The 26,234-nt window shown below is 40.7% G+C and overlaps 1 protein-coding gene across 1 annotated transcript in view; it reads left to right on the forward strand.

Annotated features, from left to right (window-relative positions):
* LOC146991009 (ubiquitin-protein ligase E3A-like) overlaps positions 1 to 23,260 on the forward strand; it is a 35,115-nt gene extending 11,855 nt beyond the window's left edge. Inside the window, exons 5-13 of the mRNA XM_085802522.1 lie at positions 893 to 1,246; positions 8,973 to 9,185; positions 11,418 to 11,562; positions 14,739 to 14,944; positions 17,197 to 17,361; positions 18,637 to 18,792; positions 19,534 to 19,607; positions 20,962 to 21,105; positions 23,138 to 23,260. Of these exons, the coding sequence (XP_085658648.1) occupies positions 893 to 1,246; positions 8,973 to 9,185; positions 11,418 to 11,562; positions 14,739 to 14,944; positions 17,197 to 17,361; positions 18,637 to 18,792; positions 19,534 to 19,607; positions 20,962 to 21,105; positions 23,138 to 23,258 (1,578 nt within the window). The 3' untranslated portion in view covers positions 23,259 to 23,260. The remainder of the gene's footprint in view (positions 1 to 892; positions 1,247 to 8,972; positions 9,186 to 11,417; positions 11,563 to 14,738; positions 14,945 to 17,196; positions 17,362 to 18,636; positions 18,793 to 19,533; positions 19,608 to 20,961; positions 21,106 to 23,137) is intronic.
* The last annotated feature ends 2,974 nt before the right edge of the window (positions 23,261 to 26,234 follow it).

Genomic DNA, 26,234 nt, shown 5'->3' on the forward strand with positions numbered 1-26,234 from the left:
CGCTATGAGATAATAACACAACGTTACCACACAGAGTTGTTTTAGAGGGAAATACAGAGACTGTTGATGAAAAACTGTCCCTAAAGGCAACGTGCATCAGTGGTTTTGCATGAATTTCCCTCTAAAACAACTCTGTGTGGTAACGTTGTGTTATTATCTCATAGTGTGGTGAATGTGCAGCTCACAACTTGTCCACCAGAGCGTTGTGGAGTTGTTGGATTGTGTATTTGATGAGTTTGATGATGAGGGAAACCAAGAAATCCCATAATGAGCCTCCGTAGCGTAGCTCTGAGCAGCTCACGGCTCTGCTCCGCCGTTCTAAAAATAGCTTGCACCAACAATTAAAGGTAACGAACCTACTGCTATGACTATAGGGATTATGGCAATGGGCCAATTTGCCAAAATGTTGAACTATCCCTTTAATATAAACGTATTTCATAGAGGCTACTGCAATAATACACAAAAATATGCATTAAAACCTCAACAAATAAATAAAAATGTCTAAATTCTAACTGTTTAACACGAGGGCATGACGCCATGTTTTGATGTTGTCGTGACGTCAAGTCGGAAAGTCGGGGCTCTGATATGATACCCGAGTTCCCGACCTGTAATTTCCGAGTTCGAATTAATTTTTTACAACTCGGAGCTCGTTTTTTTCCGACTTCCGAGTTGTCTTGAACGCAGCATTAAACTTGTAGCTATCACCTTTAAAAAAATAAAATAAAAAAATTCTAAAAATAAAAAAAATCGATTTTTGAAGAAAAAAAAATCGATTTTTGAAAAAATAAAATAAAAAAATCTATATTTGAAAAAAGAAATTGGTTTAAAAATCGTCAAAAACTGTTGCGATACTTATGTGAATGTATTTTTTCTCACATTACTACTAACAAAGGTGATCAGCAACGAGTTCAACAGCCGCAACCTGGTGAACGACGACGACGCGGTGGTGGCGTCCACCCGCTGCCTGAAGGTGGTGTACTACGCCAACGTGCTGGGCGGCGAGCTGGACACGGAGCACAACGAGGACGAGGACGACGAGCCGATCCCCGAGTCCAGCGAGCTGACGCTGCAGGAGCTGCTGGGCGAGGAGCGGCGCAACAAGAAGGGCCCGCGCGTCGACCCGCTGGAGACCGAGCTCGGCGTCCGCACCAACGACTGCCGGCGGCCGCTCGTCCCCTTCGAGGAGTTCGTCAACGAGCCGCTGAACGAGGTGCTGGAGATGGACAAGGACTACACCTTCTTTAAGGTGAGGCGGCCCAGGTGAATAGGGGGGGAAAATATATATTAAATAACAGATTTCACCATGAAACTTACCAACTTTATCACTCACATTAAGACAAATATTTTTTTGAATTACAAGTTTTGTCAAATCTTATGTTTAAATATGTAAATGAGGCGATATCTGATGAAATATCCACTAATTTACATACATTTCCAGACCCGGCGGACTCTGGCTATGTTTTTAAGATGATAAAAACCTATTTTTGTCATATTTTTGATATGTGGAAGAAAATTCAGCTCAGAGTCAAAAATCACGCCCAGATTTTTTACTGACTGTGTTGGTTTAATATCCTGTAGTAGGACAAGGACTACACCTTCTTTAAGGTGAGGCGGCCCAGGTGAATAGTAGGGCTGGGGGGGGGGGAGATATTATTAAATAACAGATTTCACCATGAAACTAATCCAACTTTATCACTCACATTAAGACAAATAGGGAGGGAAAAAATATTAAATAACAAGATATCACCATGAAACTTTCCAAGTTTAGCACTGACATTAAGACAAATATTTTTTGAATTACAAGTTTTGTCAAATATTATGTTTAAATATGTAAATGAGACAATATCTGATGAAATATGCACTAATTTACATACATTTTAGGGCTGGGCCAAAAAATCGATTTTTACATTAATCGCGATTTTTTTTCTGGCGATTTTTAAAAATCGATTTTCATATGAGAATTGATTTTTTTTTCGATTTTTTTTTTCACAGATTGTTTGTTCACAGATATCTATGTGAACAAACGAACACAACGGACAAACTGATGTGATGTGTGTATTGTTTTTTGGTAACTATGACTTATGATGTGTTTGGTTCAACCTGCTCTTGTTTAAGGAAAGAAAATCACAATAATTGAAATATAAAATCGCAATACTTGGTAAAATCGAATCGCAATACTTGTTTAATCAGAATCGCAATTTAAATCGAATCGGGACCCAGAAATCGTTAGAGAATCGAATCGGCACAAAAGCATATCGGCCCAGCTCTAGTGAATAGGGAAAAAATATTAAATAACAGATTTCACCATGAAACTAATCCAACTTTATCACTCACATTATATTAAGACAAATGGGGGGGGGGGAAATATTAAATAACAAGATATCACCCAAGGACTACACCTTCTTTAAGGTGAGGCGCCCCAGGTGAATAGGGGGGGGGGAAATATATATTAAATAACAGATTTCACCATGAAACTTACCAACTTTATCACTCACATTAAGACAAATATTTTTTTAATTACAAGTTTTGTCAAATCTTATGTTTAAATATGTAAATGAGGCAATATCTGATGAAATATGCACTAATTTATAGGGCTGGGGGAAAAAATATTATTAAATAACAAGATATCACCATGAAACTAATCCAAGTTTATCACTGACATCCTGGGTCAAGGAAGGAAGGAAGGAAGGAAGGAAGGAAGGAAGGACGAAGGGAACGAAGAAAGGAAGGAATGAATGGGAAAGGGAAAGATTAGAGGAAAGAAGGAAGGGAAAAGGGAAGGAAAGATAGAAGGAGGGGGGGGGCAGATTGGGTCAATTGGGTCAAAAAGGAAGGAAAAAGGATGGTGGAAAGAAGGAAGGGAAAAAGGAAAGAAAGATGGAGGCAGGGAACAGATTCGTTCAAGGAAGGAAGAAGGGAGGGAGGAAGGAAGGGAAAAGGGAAGGAAAGAAAGATGGGGGTATAGGGAACGGATCAAAAGAGGAACGAAGGGAAGGAAGGAAGATAAGAAGGAATAGGGAGGGGAAAAATATTAAATAACAAGATATCACCCAAGGACTACACCTTCTTTAAGGTGAGGCGGCCCAGGTGAATAGTAGGGCTGGGGGGGGGGGGGGATAAGGACTACACCTTCTTTAAGGTGAGGCGGCCCAGGTGAATAGTAGGGCTGGGGGGGGGGGGGGGAAGGACTACACCTTCTTTAAGGTGAGGCGGCCCAGGTGAATAGTAGGGCTGGGGGGGGGGGACAAGGACTACACCTTCTTTAAGGTGAGGCGGCCCAGGTGAATAGTAGGGCTGGGGGGGGGGGGGACAAGGACTACACCTTCTTTAAGGTGAGGCGGCCCAGGTGAATAGTAGGGCTGGGGGGGGGGATATTCAGGGTATCCGCGTGGTCGTGAAAAGTATTTGAAGGTGATAAATCAATTTTGGGAAAAGTAAGACCCTTAAAAAGTCTTAAAAAGTCTTTTCATGACTTTATAAAGTCTTAAATATTGAAGATTTCTTCTGAATTAGCTGTCCAAGAGTTTGAGTTGTAAAAAACATTGCGGAAGTGTGTGAATTTATTAGTTTTATTAAAAAACAAAGATGAACCGGTTCATGAAAAAGAAAAGAAGATTGTTGTTTTTGTTGTTTTGAGAGTTGAGCAATGTTTTTTTGATAAACGTTGTCTTTTATTTATTATCCCAGCCTTTTTTTTAAATTCTGTAGCATCACAGTGGTCTATAGTCTTTATCACAAAAACTAAAACTGTTAAGTTAAAAGTGTCACTGATGTTATTGGTTACAGCTTGAAGTGGTGGTGAGGTGTTGAAAAATGTTGAGAAGGTCTTGAAAAAGTCTTAAAAAGGTGTTAAAATTAACTTCAAGATTCCTGTATAAACCCTGTATTAAATGACAGATATCACCATGAAACTTCCCAAGTTTATCACTCACATTAAGACAAATATTTTTTGAATTACAAGTTTTGTCAAATCTTATGTTTAAATATGTAAATGAGGCGATATCTGATGAAATATGCGCTAATTTACATACATTTCCAGACCCGGCGGACTCTGGCTATGTTTTTAAGATGATAAAAACCTATTTTTGTCATATTTTTGATATGTGGAAGAAAATTCAGCTCAGAGTCAAAAATCACGCCCAGATTTTTTACTGACTGTGTTGGTTTAATATCCTGTAGTAGGACAAGGACTACACCTTCTTTAAGGTGAGACGCCCCAGGTGAATAGTAGGGCTGGGGGGGGGGGGGGGGGACAAGGACTACACCTTCTTTAAGGTGAGGCGGCCCAGGTGAATAGTAGGGCTGGGGGGGGGGGGGGGGGGGGGGGGGGGGACAAGGACTACACCTTCTTTAAGGTGAGGCGGCCCAGGTGAATCACTCACATTAATAAGACAAATAGAGGGGGAAAAATATTAAATAACAAGATATCACCATGAAACTAATCCAAGTTTAGCACTGACAATAAGACAGATATTTTTTGAATTACAAGTTTTGTCAAATCTTATGTTTAAATATGTAAATGAGGCAATATCTGATGAAATATGCACTAATTTACATACATTTCCAGACCCGGCGGACTCTGGCTATGTTTTTAAGATGATAAAAACCTATTTTTGTCATATTTTTGATATGTGGAAGAAAATTCAGCTCAGAGTCAAAAATCACGCCCAGATTTTTTACTGACTGTGTTGGTTTAATATCCTGTAGTAGGACAAGGACTACACCTTCTTTAAGGTGAGACGGCCCAGGTGAATAGTAGGGCTGGGGGGGGGGGGGGGATATTATTAAATAACAAGATATCACCATGAAACTAATCCAACTTTATCACTCACATTAAGACAAATAGGGGGGGAAAAAATATTAAATAACAAGATTTCACCATGAAACTTTCCAAGTTTAGCACTGACATTAAGACAGATATTTTTTTAATTACAAGTTTTGTCAAATATTATGTTTAAATATGTAAATGAGACAATATCTGATGAAATATGTGCTAATTTACATACATTTTAGGGCTGGGCCAAAAAATCGATTTTTATATTAATTGCGATTTTTTTCTAGCGATTTTTAAAAACCGATTTTCATATGAGAATTGATTTTTTATTTTTTTATTCATTTTTTTAATTCATTTTTTTAATTCATTTTTTTTATTCATTTTTTTTGGGGGGGGATGACCAATCTATTTTGTACGATCATGTATTCTGTGCCATTACACTCGACAAAGTCAAACCGGCCTGTTGTGTTGGTTTGTTCACAGATATCTATGTGAACAAACGAACACAACGGACAAACTGATGTGATGTGTGTATTGTTTTTTGGTAACTATGACTTATGATGTGTTTGGTTCAACCTGCTCTTGTTTAAGGAAAGAAAATCACAATAATTGAAATATAAAATCGCAATACTTTGGTAAAATCGAATCGCAATACTTGTTTAATCAGAATCGCAATTTAAATCGAATCGGGACCCAGAAATCGTTAGAGAATCGAATCGGCACAAAAGCGTATCGGCCCAGCTCTAGTGAATAGGGAAAAAATATTAAATAACAGATTTCACCATGAAACTAATCCAACTTTATCACTCACATTATATTAAGACAAATAGAGGGGGGGAAATATTAAATAACAAGATATCACCCAAGGACTACACCTTCTTTAAGGTGAGACGCCCCAGGTGAATAGGGGGGAAAATATATATTAAATAACAGATTTCACCATGAAACTTACCAACTTTATCACTCACATTAAGACAAATATTTTTTTGAATTACAAGTTTTGTCAAATCTTATGTTTAAATATGTAAATGAGGCAATATCTGATGAAATATGCACTAATTTATAGGGCTGGGGGAAAAATATTATTAAATAACAAGATATCACCATGAAACTAATCCAAGTTTATTACTGACATCCTGGGTCAAGGAAGGAAGGAAGGACGAAGGGAACGAAGAAAGGAAGGAATGAATGGGAAAGGGAAAGATTAGAGGAAAGAAGGAAGGGAAAAGGGAAGGAAAAATAGAAGGAGGGGGGGAACAGATTGGGTCAATTGGGTCAAAAAGGAAGGAAAAAGGATGGTGGAAAGAAGGAAGGGAAAAAGGAAAGAAAGATGGAGGCAGGGAACAGATTCGTTCAAGGAAGGAAGAAGGGAGGGAGGAAGGAAGGGAAAAGGGAAGGAAAGAAAGATGGGGGTATTATTAATTAAATTAATTATTAAAGGGATAGTTCACCCTAGAATGATATTTCGCTCATTATCTACTCACCCTCATGTTGACTAAGGGCTGGAAGAAGTTTTAGAGTCCTCCGTCCCTTCTCTGAGTTACAGGGGGTCTCAGCGTAGCAGTGCATGTCCATATAACGGTTGTAAAGGGACACCGGAGCTCTTCGTAAAAAAACACACACAAAAAAACATCCAAATACCTCCATGATGCTCGTATGTAATGTCCGTCTTGTGCTGAAGCCCCAAATTGCGTAATTGTCCCGAAAAAAATTAAATAAGTCCACATTCCAAGCATGTTTGTAGCGGAAGCTTCTCGAAGCTCCTCTTCCTGGTCCGTCCAAACCTCGCGTGATTTGCGCCGGCGTCAGTGCGGTTACTGCGAATCACGCGAGATTTGGACGGACCAGATACTATACGGACTACTAATACTATGAGAAACCTTTTGTTAGAATTTTTTTAGTTTTTTTTTCATATATGCACCCGCCTAGTAGCCTACCGGTATTTCTTCTACTCTGTGGGACGGTAGATCTCCCCTAACGGAGTGGGTCCGAACCGTCCCTGTGCTGGTGCTAACCTGCCGAAGCTAATGTTAGCTAACACAGTTTTTATTTGGACCTAACCACCTCACGTATCCCTCCGCCCAGGGTTAGCGCCCGCCGATCAGCAGTTGGTTCGGTCCAAATAAAAACTGTGTTTTTCCTGAACTTTGAAGGGCTGGAAAAAATTATATTATAGTGAACAATGGAACTGTGTATTATTTTCCAGGTAAAACCTCTTTTAGGCCGTGAAAATAGGCCGTTTCTTTGGGTCTGTTCACAACACTGTGTGTTGTAAATCTCTGGGCAGGGCTATTATGGGCTGGCGTTGCTAACGGGAGGAGTGCAGAGAGTCTTCTACTGCAATAGGGTTGTTCGGTATACCGGTACTAGAGTGGTACCGGGGTACTGACGCATTTAAAACGGTACCATACTGCGCTTAGATGGGACTGGTACTTTCATTTTGCGCCGCCGGCAGCGGTGACGTCGCCACGTTAAGTCGCCGCATTGTAATTTGAGCCGAGGCGAGCGAGTGAGCGAGTCACAAACGAAGCAAGGTGCTTTTTTTTATTACCGTTACAGCGCCACCTGTCCATGTGCCTGTGTTTATGTGTGACTGTGTGTTAGGGCTTTGACATTTGTCCAAAAAATCATATTCGAACTTCGTTTGTTTATTAATATTAATATTCGAATATATTCGAATATTATGGATAATATATTTTTTAATATTTTGACCCCCCCCCCCCGCCCGAAGCGACCGGATTGTCCGACGGGGGGGGGGCGGTACAAGTTTCGCTTTCACTGTCATGCATGCTGCATGCGCGCTTCTCTCTCTCTCTCTGTGTGTGTGTGTGTGTGTGTGTGTGTGCGCGCGCGCACGCCAATAAGAAACAGCGCTATGCGGAGATAAATGAACGGATGACATGCTGCGGTGGTGTATTTGCGACAATTAAAAAAAAAAACTGCCCGCCACTCCTAAATGCATGTAGAGGAAAGGAAACACATATTTCAACTTCTCCCTCCGTGGTTTGTAGAGTATCTATGGTCGCATTCGCAGCCTTTTGCTCCACCATTGTTTATCAGTGAAGAAGTGTGAACGGTGTGAACAGGCGTCAGGCGTTAACGACGTGATAACGTCATACTGTAAGTACAGGAGCCCCAGGTGATCAATGCTAATGAGCTGGCGTTTCACAACTTCAACAGGCTGAAAAAAGCCTTTAATCTGGATTGAAAACTACGTTTTCAGGCAAACACATTTACCAAAAATAATGCTTATTACAGGTTCCAATATTTAGAGCTGCCCTAATATTCGTTCGAATATGGTTATTTTTTTAATATTCGAATTATATTCGAATTTCGAAGTTCGTTGTCAAAGCCCTACTGTGTGTGTGTGTGTGTGTGTGTGTGTGCGTGCCGCGCGCGAGAGAGACGGCCGCCACAGACTCGTTAATTAATGCAAACAGCTGGTTGATAAGTCCGTTTTTACCCGGATCACCACTGGCATGCTCTCTGTCTCTGTCTCTCTCTCTCTCTCTCTCTCTCTCTCTCTCCCTCTCTCTCTCCCTCTCTCTGTGAGTGAGTGAACAGCGCTACGCGGAGATGAATTAACGGAGCGATATTGCGTTGATGGGGGGGTGGGGGGGGCTTGGTCTTGATTCTGTGGCGCTGCATATGGGAAACAATAGGTGTGTGTTTGTGTAAAATGAACGTTTGTGTTTCATTCTATAAACTACTGAGAACAATTTCTCCCAAAAATTACAACTGGTCAAAATAACAAAAAAAGATGCAGTGTTTTCAGACCTCAAATAACGCAGTTGATAATCATTTTTAAACAGACCACTAATGATTTAATTTAGGAAGAGTTCAGTAGGCTACTGATGCATATGTTATAGTTCTAAGATTTTCTATTAAAATAAAGTCAATAATGACATTTTTTGTGTTCTCTATTTATTTGGAAAAGTACCGAAAAGTATCGAAAAGTATCGAAAAACATTTTGGTACCGATACCGGTACCAAAATGTTGGTATCGTGACAACACTATACTGCAATTAAAGTACTTAGGGGCTATTTGGAGATCATACAACCCCACTTAAAAAAAAAATGCTACTATCCCTTTAAGGAAGAAAAATAGCCAAAAATCTTAAAACTTGATCCGTGCCTGATAAAATGATAAAACATGTTTTTGTTTTTCTCTGGGGTGTCTCGTCTCTCCTTCTTTCAGGTGGAAACGGAGAACAAGTTCTCGTTCATGACGTGCCCCTTCGTCCTGAACGCCGTCACCAAGAACCTGGGTCTGTACTACGACAACCGCATCCGCATGTACAGCGAGCGGCGCATCACGGTGCTGTACAGCCTGGTGCAGGGCCAGCAGCTCAACCCCTACCTGAGGCTCAAGGTGCGGCGGGACCACATCATCGACGACGCCCTGGTCCGGGTCAGTGTAGCAGCTTCACACGACTCCATCTTCCTTCTTTCTTTCCTTCCTCCATCCTTCCTTCTTTCCTTCCCTTCTCCCTTCCTTCCTCCTTCCTTCCTTCTCTCCTTCCTTCCTCCTTCCTTCCTTCTTTCCACATCATCGACGACGCTCTGGTCCGGGTCAGTGTGTAGCAGCTTCACCTCCCTCCATCCTTCCCCTTTCCCTTCGTTCCTCCATCCTTCCTTCCTTCTTTCCCTTTTCCTTTCCTTCCTTTCTCCCTTCCTTCCTCCATCCTTCCTTCATCCTTCCTTTCTCCCTTTCTCCCTTCCTTCCTTCTTTCCTTCCCTTTTCCCTTCCTTCTTTCTTTCCCTTTTCCCTTCCTTCTCCCTTCCTTCCTTCTTTCCTTCCTCCATCCTTCCTTCTTTCCTTCCTTTCTCCCTTCCTTCTTTCCTTCCTCCATCCTTCCTTCTTTCCCTTTTCCCTTCCTTCCTCCATCCTTCCTTCTCTCCTTCCTTTCTCCCTTCCTTCCTTCTTTCCTTTCTCCCTTCCTTCTTTCCACAATCCCTTTCCCTTCCTTGTTTCCTTCCCTTTTCCCTTCCTTCCTTCTTTCCTTCCTTCCTTCCTTCCTTCCTTCCTTCCTTCCTTCCTCCCTTCCTTCCTTCCTTCCTTCCTCCATCCTTCTTTTCTCCCTTCCTTCCTCCATCCTTCCTTCTTTCCTTCCCTTTTCCCTTCCTTCCTCCATCCTTCCTTCTTTCCTTCCTTTCTCCCTTCCTTCTTTCCACATCATCGACGACGCCCTGGTCCGGGTCAGTGTAGCTTCACCTTCCTTCTTTCCTTCTTTCTTTCCTTCCTTTCTCCTTCCTTCTTTCCTTCCTTTCTCCCTTCCTTCCTCCTTCCTTCCTTCTCTCCTTCCTTCCTTCTCCCTTCTTTCTTTCCACATCATCGACGACGCCCTGGTCCGGGTCAGTGTAGCTTCACCTTCCTTCTTTCCTTCCTTTCTCCTTTCCTTCTTTCCACAATCCCTTTCCCTTCCTTCCTTCCGTCTTCTTCCTTCTTCTTCCTTCCTTGAACGAATCTGTTCCCTCCCTCTATCTTTCTTTCCTTCCTTTTTCCCTTCCTTCCTTCCTTCCTTCTTTCTTTCTTTCTTTCTTTCTTTCTTTCTTTCCTTCCTTCTTCCTTCTTCTTCCTTCCTTGAACGAATCTGTTCCCTCCCTCCATCTTTCTTTCCTTCCTTTTCCCTTCCTTCTTTCCCTTCTTCTTCCTTCCTTGAACGAATCTGTTCCCTCCCTCCATCTTTCTTTCCTTTCTTTCTCCCTTCCTTCTTTCCTTCCTTCCTTCCCTTCGTCCTTACTTCTTCTTCCTTCCTCTTTTGATCCAGTTGACCTGGTCTGTTCCCTCCCTCCATCTTTCCTTCCTTCCTTTTCCCTTCTTCTTCCTTCCTTGAACGAATCTCTTCCCTCCCTCCATCTTTCTTTCCTTCCTTCTTTCCACAATCCTTTTTTCCTTCCTTCCCTTCGTCCTTACTTCTTCCTTCCTTTATGACCCAATTTCTTCCCTCCCTCCTATCTTTCCTTCCTTCTTTCCACAATCCTTTTTTCCTTCCTTCCTTCCTTCCTTCCTTCCCTTCGTCCTTACGTCAATCTCTTCCCTCCCTCCATCTTTCTTTCCTTCCTTTTCCCTTCCTTCTTTCCATAATCCTTTTTCCCTCCCCCCTCCCCCCTTCCCTTCCTTCCTTCCTTCAACGAATCTGTTCCCTCCCTCCATCTTTCTTTCCTTCTTTCTTTCCACAATCCTTTTTTCCTTCTTTCCTTCCTTCCTTTCGTCCTTATTTCTTCCTTCCTTTATGACCCAATTGACCCAATCTCTTCCCTCCCTCCTTCTATCTTTCCTTCCGTTTTACCTTCCTTCTTTCTTCCCATCTTTCCCTTTGTCCTTCCTTCCTTCTTTCCCTTCATCCTTCCATCCTTCCTTCCTTCCTTCCTTCCTTCCTTTTTCCTTGACCCAGAAGGGCAAAAGGAGGGTTAAAGGGATAGTTCAACATTTTGTCCAATTTGCCCATTGCCATAATCCCTACAGTCAAAGCAGTAGGTTTGTTACCTTTAATTGTCGGTGCAAGCTATTTTTCGATCAGCGGAGCAGAGATACGAGCTGCTCAGCTAACGCTACAGAGGCTAATGTTGAACTATCCCTTTAATCCTCCTTTATACTGTGCGTTTTTTTATACATCTGATAACACATCTGCATCCACAGCTGGAGATGATCGCGATGGAGAATCCTGCAGACTTGAAGAAGCAGCTGTACGTGGAGTTCGAAGGAGAGCAAGGTGTCGACGAAGGCGGCGTTTCCAAAGAGTTCTTTCAGCTGGTGGTCGAGGAAATCTTCAACCCCGACATCGGTAAGAAGACGCACAACAACCACATATTATATATATTACACCAGAAATGCACAAATATTTGAACATTACTTTTTTATACATTTAAATTAGGGCCGATGGCGTGAATTTTTGGAAATATTATAGAGAAATTTATGGAAAAAAAGTGGTCCAATTTCTCCAAAAACCCTATTTAAACATTTCTAGGAAGAAGTGGTAAAATTTCTCGTAAAAAATGTTCAAAATAAAAATGAAAAAGTACAAATTTTCTAGAAAAAAGCGGTAAAATTTCTAAAACAAAAAAGTTTTTTAAAAAAATCTAGAAAAAGTGGTAAAATTAAAAAAAAAAAAGAACTTCTAGAAAAAAGTGGTAAAACGTCTCGTAAAAAATGTTCAAAATAAAAATAAAAAAGTAAAAATCTTCTAGAAAAAAGTGGTAAAATTTCTAAAACAAAAACGTTTTTAAAAATCTAGAAAAAGTGGTAAAATTAAAAAAATAAAAATAAAAACTTCTAGAAAAAAGTGGTAAAATGTCTCGTAAAAAAAATGTTCAAAATAAGAAAGTAAAAATTTTCTGGAAAAAAGTGGTCCAATTTCTCCAAAAACATTTAAACATTTCTAGGAAGAAGTGGTAAAATTTCTCGTAAAAAATGTTCAAAATAAAAAAGTAAAAATTTTCTAGAAAAAAGTGGTAAAATTTCTAAAACAAAAAAGTTTTTAAAAAAAATCTAGAAAAAGTGGGTAAAATTAAAAAAAAAACTTCTAGAAAAAAGTGGTAAAATGTCTCGTAAAAAAATGTTCAAAATAAGAAAGTAAAAATTTTCTAGAAAAAAGCGGTAAAATTTCTAAAACAAAAAAGTTTTTTAAAAAATCTAGAAAAAGTGGGTAAAATTAAAAAAAAAACTTCTAGAAAAAAGTGGTAAAATGTCTCGTAAAAAAATGTTCAAAATAAGAAAGTAAAAATTTTCTAGAAAAAAGCGGTAAAATTTCTAAAACAAAAAAGTAAAAAAAAAATCTAAAAAAAGTGGTTAAAATAAAAAACTTCCAGAAAAAATTGTGAGATGTTCACGGCAACTCTGCAACAACTGATTGTTTTATTCCCGTCATTGTGTTAATGTTTGACTTTGTCCGCTGCTTTATTGATCTGCCTGTGAAGCCGAACAGGAAGTGGCTCTTTAATTACAATGGAAAACTGAGGCGATAATGTTCGACCCTTGAACTTTTCATTTCAGGTAGATAAGTGAGGACAAGAATCTTTTTTTTTTTCATCCTTGTTGAAATTTTGTTGAGTTTTTTGAGGCTTTTATTCTGAAATGTTCACTCCAGACGATGACAGGAAGTGTTAACCACACTGACGGTTCCTTCCTCAGATCAGATTAGAGAAGGTTTAACCGGTTCACACCCACTCACATGACATTTAGACTTTAGCTGCTGCTGCTGCTAAAATGTCACACAGTCACACTGTGTGTTACCGCAGCAACACCCTCTGTAATAACTTTATTGACAGCACAGAACTCACCGTTTTGATACGTTGTTCAAGTCCACTTGGTTGGAAACGAACAGTCCTGATTAGGGTTGCAAAATTCTGTGAATTTCTTTAAATTACCCCCAATTTCCAGTTCATTCCCCAAAATTTCCATTATTCCCATAAATTCCCATGGAAAGTTTCCAATTTGGAATATTTCCAAACTTCCCTCACGTTAACTCCTTATGGAAAGTTTCTGGAAATTTACTGGAAATTTTCCACCCCTTTGCAACCCTGGGATACGTATGATACAGTTTGTTTAAGTTACCCCCAATTTCCAGTTAATTCCCAATAATTCCCATGGAAAGTTTCCAATTTGGAATGTTTCCAAACTTCCCCAGCTTAACTTCCCATGTAAAGTTTCTGGAAATTTACTGGAAATTTTCCACCCCTTTGCAACCCTAGATACGTATGATACAGTTTGTTTTAGTTACCCCCAATTTCCAATTCATTCCCATAAATTCCCAATAATTCCCATGGAAAGTTTCCAATTTGGAATATTTCCAAACTTCCCATGTAAAGTTTCTGGAAATTTACCAGAAATTTTCCACCCCTTTGCAACCCTAGATACATATGATACAGTTTGTTTAAGTTACCCCCAATTTCCAGTTAATTCCCAATAATTCCCATGGAAAGTTTCCAATTTGGAATGTTTCCAAACTTCCCCAGCTTAACTTCCCATGTAAAGTTTCTGGAAATTTACTGGAAATTTTCCACCCCTTTGCAACCCTAGATACGTATGATACAGTTTGTTTTAGTTACCCCCAATTTCCAATTCATTCCCATAAATTCCCAATAATTCCCATGGAAAGTTTCCAATTTGGAATATTTCCAAACTTCCCATGTAAAGTTTCTGGAAATTTACCAGAAATTTTCCACCCCTTTGCAACCCTAGATACATATGATACAGTTTGTTTAAATTACCCCCAATTTCCAGTTAATTCCCAATAATTCCCATGGAAAGTTTCCAATTTGGAATATTTCCCAAATCCCCCATCTTAACTTCCCATGGAAAGTTTCTGGAAATTTACTGGAAATTTTCCACCCCTTTGCAACCCTAGATACGTATGATACAGTTTGTTTAAGTTACCCCCAGTTTCCAGTTAATTCCCATAAATTCCAAATAATTCCCATGGAAAGTTTCCAATTTGTGAATATGTCCAAACTTCCCCATCTTAACTTCCCATGGGAAGTTTCTGGAAATTTACCAGAAATTTACTGGAAATTTTCCACCCTTTTGCAACCCTGGATACGTATGATACAGTTTGTTTAAGTTACCCCCAATTTCCAGTTAATTCCCATACATTCCCAATAATTCCCATGGAAAGTTTCCAATTTGGAATATTTCCAAACTTCCCCCACGTTAACTCCTTATGGAAAGTTTCTGGAAATTTACAGGAAATTTTCCACCCCTTTGCAACCCTTGATACGTATGATACAGTTTGTTTAAGTTACCCCCAATTTCCAGTTAATTCCCATAAATTCCCAATCATTCAGTTAAGTTAAGTTAAGATTCCTTTATTTGTCCCACAGTTTCCCATGGAAAATTTCTGGAAATTTACCAGAAATGTTCCACCCCTTTGCAGTATGATTCAGTTTGTTTAAGTTACCCCCAATTTCCAGTCCTAGTTCCTGATCAGATGTTGTGAAATGACCGGCTTCGCTCCGCCCTCAGGAATGTTCACGTACGACGAACGCACCAAACTGTTCTGGTTCAACCCGTCGTCCTTCGAGAACGAGGGCCAGTACACGCTGATCGGCATCGTGCTGGGACTCGCCATCTACAACAACTGCATCCTGGACGTGCACTTCCCCATGGTCGTCTACAGGAAGCTGATGGGCAAGAAGGGAACGTTCAGGGACCTGGCCGACGCCAACCCGGTAAGAAGGACAGGGTTTATTTGTTTATTTGTTTATTTGGATCCCCATTAGCTGTTACTGCTGCAACAGCTCCTCTTCCTGGGCTCCGTGTTAAAAACCTGCAATTCAAGTAACAATATTCTACATGAATACAGTTTCAACACTAATTTCAGAATTACACATGCTCACACACTCACACCCACATATACAAGCACACACACAACACCTGCCTATAAAACAAGTTACCAAAAACACTGAGGTCAAATTTCATAAAAAGAAAATCCAAACCAGCAAAACCAGGTGACAGAGTTTTCAGGCCTTTACCCAAGAAAAAACCTTTTTAGCTGTTTTTTAAAACATTCTTTACTTGTTGCTTGAGTTATAATTAAGGGCAACTTATTCCACTCAGAAATGGCTCTGAACATGACTGTTTTTTTCATAGCATTAGTTCTTGGTCTAGGAATCATAACATGAAGCTTTCTCACCTGTCTTGTTTCATGACCATGTCTGTTTTGAACAAATGTTATTCTTGAGTAAAGGGAAGTCGGCTGTTTTAAGACACAAATATTTCTAAATAAAGTTAGAAGACTTTGTCTTAATCTGTCCTCCACTTTCAGCCAGGCTAGGTCAGCATGCATTTTGTCTACGCTTTTCCTCATTGAGCACCGAAGGACAAGACGTGCAGCTCTGTTTTGCACCAACTGCAGCTTACAGAGTTCTTTACTAGCTGCACTTGACCAGACAGGTGAACAATAAACCAGATGAGAAAGTACCAAAGCTTGAATAACCTGCAATGTGGTGCTTGGAGTAAGAAAGGAGGAGCATCTTCTTATCATAGATATATTTCTTCCCATTTTCCCTGCAATTTTATCTATATGTTTCTGCCATGATAATTTACTGTCAAGGTTAACCCCTAGAAGCTTAACCTCATCAACTTGCTCAATACAGCTGCCATTTATGGAGATGTCATTTGGGCATCGTTTGGATTTTAACGATTCTCGATTCCGATTCTCTGAGGTGCAGGTCAACAGGTCACAACTTATTTCACAGGATATTTTTTTATTTGACAAACTCTTCACATAGGCCATTTTTGCATGCATGCCTGCTTGGACTTCAAACATACATCTTACACAGCTTGTAAGACCTCCAAAAGGCCTCCAAAAATAGATTTTGCCAACTATGGTATTCAATTAAAACTGAAACTTGAAACTTGGCAAGCAGTCTAACATACAAAGAGCTGCAGAACAGGTGAATGTACATGCAACAAAATAAAACAAACACTGGAGCAGTCATGATGACAAATCAAAAACAGTTTTTGTTTAAGAAGATAATCATGTCTAGTCTGCCTTCTCAGGCTGAGGAGGTCAATTTACTTCAAACGAGTGCGAGCAGAGTAAAACAAACAAACTAGTGCGGACATATAGGAACCGAAAAAAAGGATCGAAATTCAAACAGCTTCTTAACGATTCCAGAACCAGACGTTAGGAACCGGTTCCTATTTAGAACCGTTTTTCGGTGCCCAATCAGGGCCGGCCCCTAAACCCTCTCTGTGGTTGTTTAGGGCCACAGCCGTTAGGTGGGGGGCCACATGATCAGAAAGGTACCGGGGTTCATCAAGTCATTTAAACATCCTGAGGTCTGCACGTGCAGCTATGAGCTTTATATGTAATGTGAAGTCAATATTCAGCTTCTTTTATCTCACATCTGAGACATTTGGTGAAAATAGAACGGCAGAATGACAACATTTGTGCTCAAAAAGCAATCTGACAAAATGTCATTTTAGACTTGTTTTCTACACGTATCTATTACTGTATTCATATCCTATTTCAAGCACCAAAACAGTTCATTCTCATGACTGAAGGAGTGTTTTCACAAGGGATTGGACATTTTTCAAAAAGCAAAATTATTTCTTTCTCCAGTGTTCTAGGACAAACTGACCTCAGTGTGCTTACAGCGGAGGTTCTAATATTTAGACATAAAACACTGGAGTATTGTTACATCTGCAAGTATCTTAAAAAGATACATTTAAGAAAATATGTAAAAGTGGAGAAAATGGCCTCAAACCTCAGAGGGATAAACACGTCTGTATTCAGTTTTAACCAGTGATTTGGTGTTTGTCTTAGAGTGCAGGGCCACAAACAAAAACCTTGTTTAGGGGGCCACCAAAGTCCTAGGGCCGGCCCTGAAGAAGAACCACCTCGGCAGCTCATCTAGGTCTTGATTCTCTTTATCGTCGGTTAGCGTCGGTGCTGAGGTTTTCTTGTACCCGACAGGTTCTGTACCAGAGTCTGAAGGAGCTGCTGGAGTACGAGGGCAGCGTGGAGGAAGACATGATGATCACCTTCCAGATCTCCCAGACCGACCTGTTCGGGAACCCGCTCATGTACGACCTGAGGGAAAACGGGGACAAGATCCCCGTCACCAACGACAACAGAAAGGTGAGTCCGTCCGTCCGCCCGCTCTGTCCTTAGCGACTCTCAGGAACTTCAAAACATTTTCTCGGGATATCCCGTGATTCGGGAGTCAATTTATTTTGAATCACGTGATCGGGACGTGACGGGAAAAAATGTAAACGGTAGTGAACGGGACCGGGAGTCAAAGCGCGACATTCAAAGAAACACAAGCCAGGCAGTGCTACGGATGGTGCGCTCAAAACGGTCCAGAAGTTTTAAGTGTGTGGACTGATGCAGCTACACTTCACACCCTCAGTGATCACTGTCCTGGCTCCGTAGCGGTGTACCTAAATCAACATACCGGTAGGCATGGGTGCAGATCCCGGGGGGGACGGGGGGGACATGTCCCCCCCAATTTCTGAAAAACATGAATTGCCCCCCCCCCCCAATTCAAAATTGAACACATGTATTTTCAGACATCACATTCTTCACATTTTAGATTCACATCTAAAAAGAAATGGTGGAACAAATAATGTTTGACAAATATATTTCTGACTCCACATTCCATCTCTGGTCTCCTCCACTATATAAGAATGTCTCTTGACATCAGCAGGCTTTAAAAAAACGACCCCCTCAATCTTAGGGCTTCATACTTTGATATTCATCCATATCAATTAATCATGCAGAAAGTTCCATACACTGGGAGAAAAGGAAGATGGTGAGAAGAATTGGGGATCTGGGAGGGTCGGTGGGAGGCAAAAGATAAGAACGTGAGTAGATATTACATGTCCGAGACCCTTTAAATTATAATTCACTAATATAACAGCAGTGATACGGCTGTTGGCTGTTTAGGACAAATAAAGGTAAGCACAATAAATGATTCTCTGTGGAGTACTTTTTGAATGATATGCCGAGCCACTGCGGAGTTGTGATTTATGGCGGCATTGTATGAATTGCATATGGGCAAAAAAAAAAAAAAATCACTTTTGTGTCCCCCCCAATCCTGGCATCGGATCTGCACCCCTGCCGGTAGGGAAACGTTTTCGGCAGGTCTGTCAACACAAACGTTTACATGACGACTGTGTTCATAGAAAAAAACAGGAACAGGACGGGTTCGGGAGTAATTTATTCGGGATTTGAACGGGACAGGATTTTTTTTTGACTTTGTCACGGGACCGGGACGGGACGGGAATTTTTTTGCGGGAGCGGGACGGGACGGGATTGAAAAAACACTCCCGTGTCAGCCTCTACTTCAAAACACATACTTCAACATCTGTGTGTGTGTGTGTGTGTGTTGTGTTGTGTTGTGTTGTGTTGCAGGAGTTCGTGGCTCAGTATGCAGAGTACATGCTGAACAAGAGCGTGGAGAAGCAGTTCAAGGCGTTCCGGAGGGGCTTCCACATGGTCACCAACGAGTCGCCGCTCAAGTACCTGTTCAGACCCGAGGAGATCGAGCTGCTCATCTGTGGGAGCAGGGTGAGGAATCGGATCGATGATCTGATCTTATCGGTTTTATATTGATGTCATTTCAACGGGATTTAAAGGGATAGTATCATTTTTTTTAAAGTGTGGTTGTATGATCTCCAAATATCCCCTAAGTACTTTAATTGCAGTAGAAGACTCTCTGCACTCCTCCCGTTAGCAACGCCAGCCCATAATAGCCCTGCCCAGAGATTTACAACATACAGTGTTGTGAACAGACCCAAAGAAACGGCCTATTTTCACGGCCTAAAAGAGGTTTTACCTGAAAAAAAATACACAGTTCCATTGTTCACTATAATATAATTTTTTCCAGCCCTTCAAAGTTCAGGAAAAACACAGTTTTTATTTGGACCTAACCAACTGCTGATCGGCGGGCGCTAACCCTGGGCGGAGGGATACGTGAGTTGGTTAGGTCCAAATAAAAACTGTGTTTTTCCTGCACTTTGAAGGGCTGGAAAAAATTATATTATAGTGAACAATGGAACTGTGTATTTTTTTTTCAGGTAAAACCTCTTTTAGGCCGTGAAAATAGGCCGTTTCTTTGGGTCTGTTCACAACACTGTATGTTGTAAATCTCTGGGCAGGGCTATTATGGGCTGGCGTTGCTAACGGGAGGAGTGTAGAGAGTCTTCTACTGCAATTAAAGTACTTAGGGGCTATTTGTAGATCATACAACCACACTTTAAAAAAAATGATACTATCCCTTTAACGTTTTTTTCTCGCCACGCGCCGCAGAACCTGGACTTCCTCGCGCTGGAGGAAACGACGGAATACGACGGAGGATACAACAGAGACTCCAGAATCATCAAGTAAGTAAAGGACTGGTAGGGCTGTTCAAAGTTGGAAGCTTTCCATGGGAATTAACGGGAATATATGGGAATAAACGGGGAAAAAATACGAAATTTACCAAATTGAAGGTTGGCCCTTAACATGGAACTTAAATATAGTTGGGGAAAATATATTGTAGCATAATCTTGGCTAAAACAACCAGATTTAATCCAATATAGTAAGTAATATTTTACTCACCATTCATGTTTTTGTTGTTTAGTAAAATAATTGATTGTTCATACAAGAATTAAAGCAGATATCAGTGGAATGTTTTTGTTAATATAAGTCCTAAATAGTCCTATTTTCCGTCAGCAATCACTTACATGAAGTATTTCAGCCTAAACACGAGTCTCTCCGTCACTCTGCTCTGCTGTAACCCGAGGAGAAAATGTTCCTTGTGGGATACAAGTGTTATCCAATGAGGGGAGAGAACGGCATGAAGGGCTGTGTGTGCAGCCAAGGGATGCGCGTGAATGTGGTGACGTAGCACGAGGACCAATTGATGCCTGACAAGGGCGGGGGCTGCTAACTCATGGTGCGTTCAAGGAAACTCGTACTTTGTGTTTTTCCTTCCTGTGAAGTCATACCAGTTCGATCTGGTACGAGTTCACGGGTCGGAAGTTACGAGTGGCCGTTATAGGGAACTTTCACAGACAACAGGACGGTAAAAACACGAGCTACGGGTTACCTGGAACGCTACCAAGTCGTAGTTGTGACTTGAAGCTGTAACTTACGGTTTCAAAAGCCTGCCTTGAACACAGCATTAGCCGAAACGGCCGTGCCACTGATATCTGCTTTAAACAAATAAATCAGTTGAAATATCATGTTTTTTTGTTTTATTTTGCATGGATGTCTGCTTATGACAAAACAAAATATTAACATTTATGTTTGGATATGATACAGTTTGTTTAAATCACCCCCAATTTCAAGTTTATTCCCATAAATTCCTAATAATTCCCATAAATTCCCATTCCCGTACTGTGGTGAGCTTTATGAAATGATGTGGGCCTACTTGAATGTGTGATGTGTGAAGTACAGTTACTGTCGTAGGCTATTTTATATATATATATTTTCTTTTATCCTTGAAATGTTTTTTACTGTGTCATTGTGTTCTGTTTTGTGAGACATGTCTATGGTGAAACCAAAGAGGAATTTCCACTTAAAGTTTTTGAAATTGAAATAATTCCCATGGAAAGTTTCCAATTTGGATTATTTCAAAAAAATTCCCCAGCTTAACTTCCCATGGAAAGGTTCTGGAAATTTACTGGAAAGTTTCCGCCCCTTTGCAACCCTACCGCTGACTCTCCCGACCGTCTTGTCTTGTCTTTGCCGCAGGGAATTCTGGGAGACGTTGCACTCGTTCGGCGAGGAGCAGAAGCGCCTCTTCCTGCAGTTCACCACCGGCACCGACCGAGCGCCGGTGGGCGGGCTGGGAAAGCTGAAGATGATCATCGCCAAGAACGGCCCCGACACGGACAGGTGTGTGAGACCGACCGACCAACGGAGCCGTGAAACCACTGGCTGGTTTAGAAACCGCAATACTACCGTACTGCCTACTACATACTGCGTTAGTATGTGCTGTATACTGCATACTGAATGTGGGATTCAGTCTGCTACTTCAGCAGACCGACACCTTTCACACCACAGTATGAGTTTCCCAGAATTCATTTCGCGGCAACCGGTAGCGGTAGCTGTAAAACAGGTGAAAAGCTGTTTTATTTCCCGCTTTAAAGGGATAGTAGCATTTTTTTTAAAGTGGGGTTGTATGATCTCCAAATAGCCCCGAAGTACTTTAATTGCAGTAGAAGACTCTCTGCACTCCTCCCGTTAGCAACGCCAGCCCATAATAGCCCTGCCCAGAGATTTACAACATACAGTGTTGTGAACAGACCCAAAGAAACGGCTGGAAAAAATTATATTATAGTGAACAATGGAACTGTGTATTTTTTTTCTAGGTAAAACCTCTTTTAGGCCGTGAAAATAGGCCGTTTCTTTGGGTCTGTTCACAACACTGTATGTTGTAAATCTCTGGGCAGGGCTATTATGGGCTGGCGTTGCTAACGGGAGGAGTGCAGAGAGTCTTCTACTGCAACTAAAGTACTTAGGGGCTATTTGTAGATCATACAACCCCACTTTAAAAAAAATGATACTATCCCTTTAACGCTGTTATTATTCAACTTTAATAAGTTTTAATATTTTTTCATGCGATAAAGTAACTGTTTAGATCCCAAATATACGGCCAGTTTATCCAAATGACGGCTGTTTAGAAGTTTGCTCCGATGTTTTTCGGAGGCAGGAGCTGCTCTGGAGAGCTGCTCGGCCGGCCAACATCCGTCGTCATCCCGGGGGGAGAAAACCATCGCTAATTAACTTACCCGCAGGTTTTTAGAGGTTTACCCCCGGCTGGCCAGATAAATGTTGGTCTCATTGATAAAAAATCTAACAATTGGTGGCCGTAGCATTAGTTAGTTTGAATGAAAAGTGAAGCTTCCTGTGTGTATTGGACAGAAGAGCAGCGCTGCCTCGGAGGAATTTCTCGCATACTGCAGATTTTGCTTTTGTTTGCATACTGCATATTAGTAGGGAGGTTAAGCCCAAAAAATAGGCCTTTGACTTCAAGTCACTCCAAGGTCCCCTTTGGCATGGAAGTACCTTAGGGTCATACAAATAAATCTATCCAAAGACACAAGTGAGATCACACTTTGTATCCGACTACTGAAAACATTTTACATTGTGCTCCTAAGGTAAACTAACAAATGTTAGTGTAGAGCGCCCTTAATAAGCAATGTTCAGCTTTTATATACAGTACATATAGGGAAGTTTAGGTTCATAGCTCCCACATAAAGCATATGATTAGGACTGACTTATTTCACCAGCGCAGTATAGCTGGCTAAGATCCTCTCTTAGAGTAATGTTGAGAAACTGGTAAGCTTCATTATTTTGGTAGATTTTTACTTTTGTGAATGCTTGTTAATGCTCATCTTATCAATCAATCTCATGATGTTACAGTATCTTTATTTCTTATTTTAAATTAGCCATAATGGAATGTCTTGACTGGACTTTAGGCTTCCTATGTCAGTCCACCCTACAGATTGAAAACATTAGATCCCTGTTCATCATTCAAACTGAGAAACAATCCTGAAATATTGCAATCATGTCACAAATCAGCTGTAGATCACATCCAGGAGCTGAAGTCATTGTAGTTCATAGTGGACATTCTAAATGGAATGTGCTTTTAACATGTGTTTTCTCATTTTAAAAAAGGCATTTTAAAAACGTGTTTATTTCGGATACAAAGTGTGATCTCACTTGTGTCTTTGGATAGATTTATTTGTATGACCCTAAGGTACTTCCATGCCAAAGCGGACCTTTGCATCATGACTTGATGTCAAATGTCGCTTAACCTCCCTACTATATCAGCCATTGTGTATATGTGTGTGTGATGAACTGACTGTGTGTGTATGTGTGTATGTGTGTCTGTGTGTGTGTGTGTTTTCTCCTCCCTTTGCAGGTTACCGACATCTCACACCTGCTTTAACGTGCTGCTGCTGCCCGAGTACGGCAGCAAGGAGAAGCTGAGGGAGAGACTGCTGAAAGCCATCACCTACGCCAAAGGGTTTGGCATGCTCTGAGCCCCTCCCACACCCCCCCCTACACCCCCTTTACACCCCCCTTACCCCCCAGCACAGGGACTCGTTCTGAGAATGCCCATCTGAAAAAGAAAGAAAAACGAAAAAAAAACAACAACAACCCCCCTGCCCCCTCCCACCTGTATCAGACACATAAAGGCGACGACGACGACGAAGAGCGAGTCGATGAAGAGAGAGCTTCTACTGTGCCTGCATCAGCCCACGTCAGTCAGTCAGTGTAAGCACAGAGACCTCCAGATCAAAGCCCCCCCCCCCCCACCGACCCCCCCTTCCTTTCCTTTTCCTTTTCCTTCTTTTCTATGTACAGAGAGGATAATTCTTCCCCTTTTTCCTTTTCCCTTATTATTTATTTCAAGGCTAAGTGGGTGATTTTCATGGCTGCCTGCTCCCCCACCCCGCCCCCCCCGGAGAGATCGGGCGGGAGGTCGATATTACATTAAACTATGTAAATTTAGGACGCATTAATGAGTCAATATAAAGCCCGTTTATTGAACAAAAGACCTGTTAGAGTAGCCCCCCCCCCCCCCTCCGAGCTCCTGTTCACAGAGCAGAAACCTATTATAGTCCAGTCATTTTATGAGAAAAGGTTGAACAAATTGCAACAGAAGCAAACTCAACTGGTTTTATATATCCTCAACATGTCCTGAGTGAGGGGAAAAAATCCCAGAAGAATCCCATCAGGGGGAAGTTTAGAAAAAGACCCAAATATAGTCGACCATTTATACGCCTATTCATTATTTTTCTCACGTGAATAGGATAGGGTAAAATTTTTAACCTTTAGATATCTCCATGAAAATTACTGAGTTGATTACTTACATTAAGACAAACAAAAAATGTATTACAAGTTTTTTGAAATTCTTTGTTAACATGAGCAAATTTGCATAAATTTGCATTCATTCCACCGTTTTGCCGGCACATTTATATATAATATATATATAAAGGTGATGTGGTGGTACCAGCATGAAAATTGGAATGAGTTGACTCCACTTTGTTGTTGGTTGACCTCTGGAGTCAACTCATTCCAATTTTCATGCTGGTACCACCACAGCACCTTTATATATATATATATTATATATAAATGTGCCGTCAAAACGGTGGAATTTATGCAAATTTATGCAAATTTTCTCATGTTAACAAAGAATTTCAAAAAACTTGTAATACATTTTTTGTTTGTCTTAATGTAAGTAATCAACTCAGTAATTTTCATGGAGATATCTAAAGGTTCAAAATTTTACCCTATTCACATGAGAAAACCAATGAATAGGCGTATGAATGGTCGACTATATTTGGGTCTTTTTCTAAACTTTCCCCTGATGGGATTCTTCTGGGCTTTTTTTTCCCTCATTCAGGACATGTTGAGGATACAAAACCAGTTGAGTTTGCTTCTTGATTCTGTTGCAGCTTGTTGCTACTAGTCTTTTAGCGTAGACCTGAATAACCAATACTGTAAACCCACTGACCATTCCACTCACACCATCTCTTACTGTCTCGCCTCGATCCACCTGGACCTGAACGGCATCTTTCGGTTTATAGTTCTGGACCTTTTTTTTTGTTCCTTTCGGGGAGGGGGTGGGCGGGGTGGGGGGGACACTTGCAGGTTAGACTCGAACCTTTGTCAGAGCTGTGTAAGTGCACTTAGACATTTTCAAGAATGTTTGTTTTTTGGCCCACAGGTCGCCATGATTGTCTGAAGCATTTATTTCCATGTCTTCCTGTGTTTGATTCTAAATAAACAGTATTTATATAAGAGTGCCAGTGGAGCTCTGATAGAATACGCTGCATGTTCACTTCGGTGGCGGTCTCGTACGTTCAGCTGATAGGTGAGGTGAGACCCCCCCCGCCCCCCCAAGTTTGCACTTTGTGTTGTTCGTTCCTGGGTTTTGTTTGAATAGTCCAATAATAGTCTACTTGCCCCCATTGTGAACCCGGAAATGTTGAGTACCCCAAAGTTTTATGTTAGAAATAGATAGTATGGGTCCCTAGTATTCAGAAACTGCTGGATGCTAACTTATATATATTGGGCAATTAGCATAACTGACATAATTAGCATAAATTAGCATAATTGCCTATATGGGCAATATTTCAACAAAATTGACTTGGCTGATCTGGGCAATATTGGAGTGGTTTTAGGGGTTATTGATGATGCTGAATCCATTTCTGACATTTTCAAAATTCAAAATGGCTGTCTAAACCGGAAGTGACCAGATTTTAACCGCCAGTGGGCCGATTTTGATGGATTTCAAAATCTGGTCACTTCCGGTTTAGACAGCCATTTTGAATTTTGAAAATGTCAGAAATGGATTCAGCATCATCAATAACCCCTAAAACCACACTAATATTGCCCAGATCAGCCAAGCAGTTGTTGAAATATTGCCCATAGCAATTATGCTAAAGTTTGCTAATTATGTCAATTATGCTAATTGTTCACTATATATAAGTTAGCATCCGGCAGTTTCTGAATGCTGGGGACCTATACTATATATTACTTTAAATACATGAGTTATATGTCCAACCAGCATCCTCTAAAACTTAAGATTTGGCTTAAAATCCATCAAAATCGGCCCACTGGCGGTTAAAATCTGGTCACTTCCGGTTTAGACAGCCATTTTGAATTTTGAAAATGTCAGAAATGGATTCAGCATCATCAATAACCCCTAAAACCACTCCAATATTGCCCAGATCAGCCAAGTCAATTTTGTTAAAATATTGCCCATATAAGCAAATATGCTAATTTATGCTAATTATGTCAATTATGCTAATTGTTCACTATATATAAGTTAGCATCCGGCAGTTTCTGAGTACTGGGGACCCATACTATATATTTCTAACATAAAACTTTGGGGTACTCAACATTTCCGGGTACTCATTGTTGGCAAGTAGACTATAACCACATGCACACATTAATTCACACACAGGGAGTTTAATTAAACACCTTTTAAATTGACCTTTGGTCCCCTG

Source organism: Trachurus japonicus, chromosome 2 (assembly GCF_045865225.1).
Source record: "Trachurus japonicus isolate A0001 chromosome 2, Traja_1.0".
Lineage (NCBI taxonomy): Eukaryota > Metazoa > Chordata > Actinopteri > Carangiformes > Carangidae > Trachurus > Trachurus japonicus.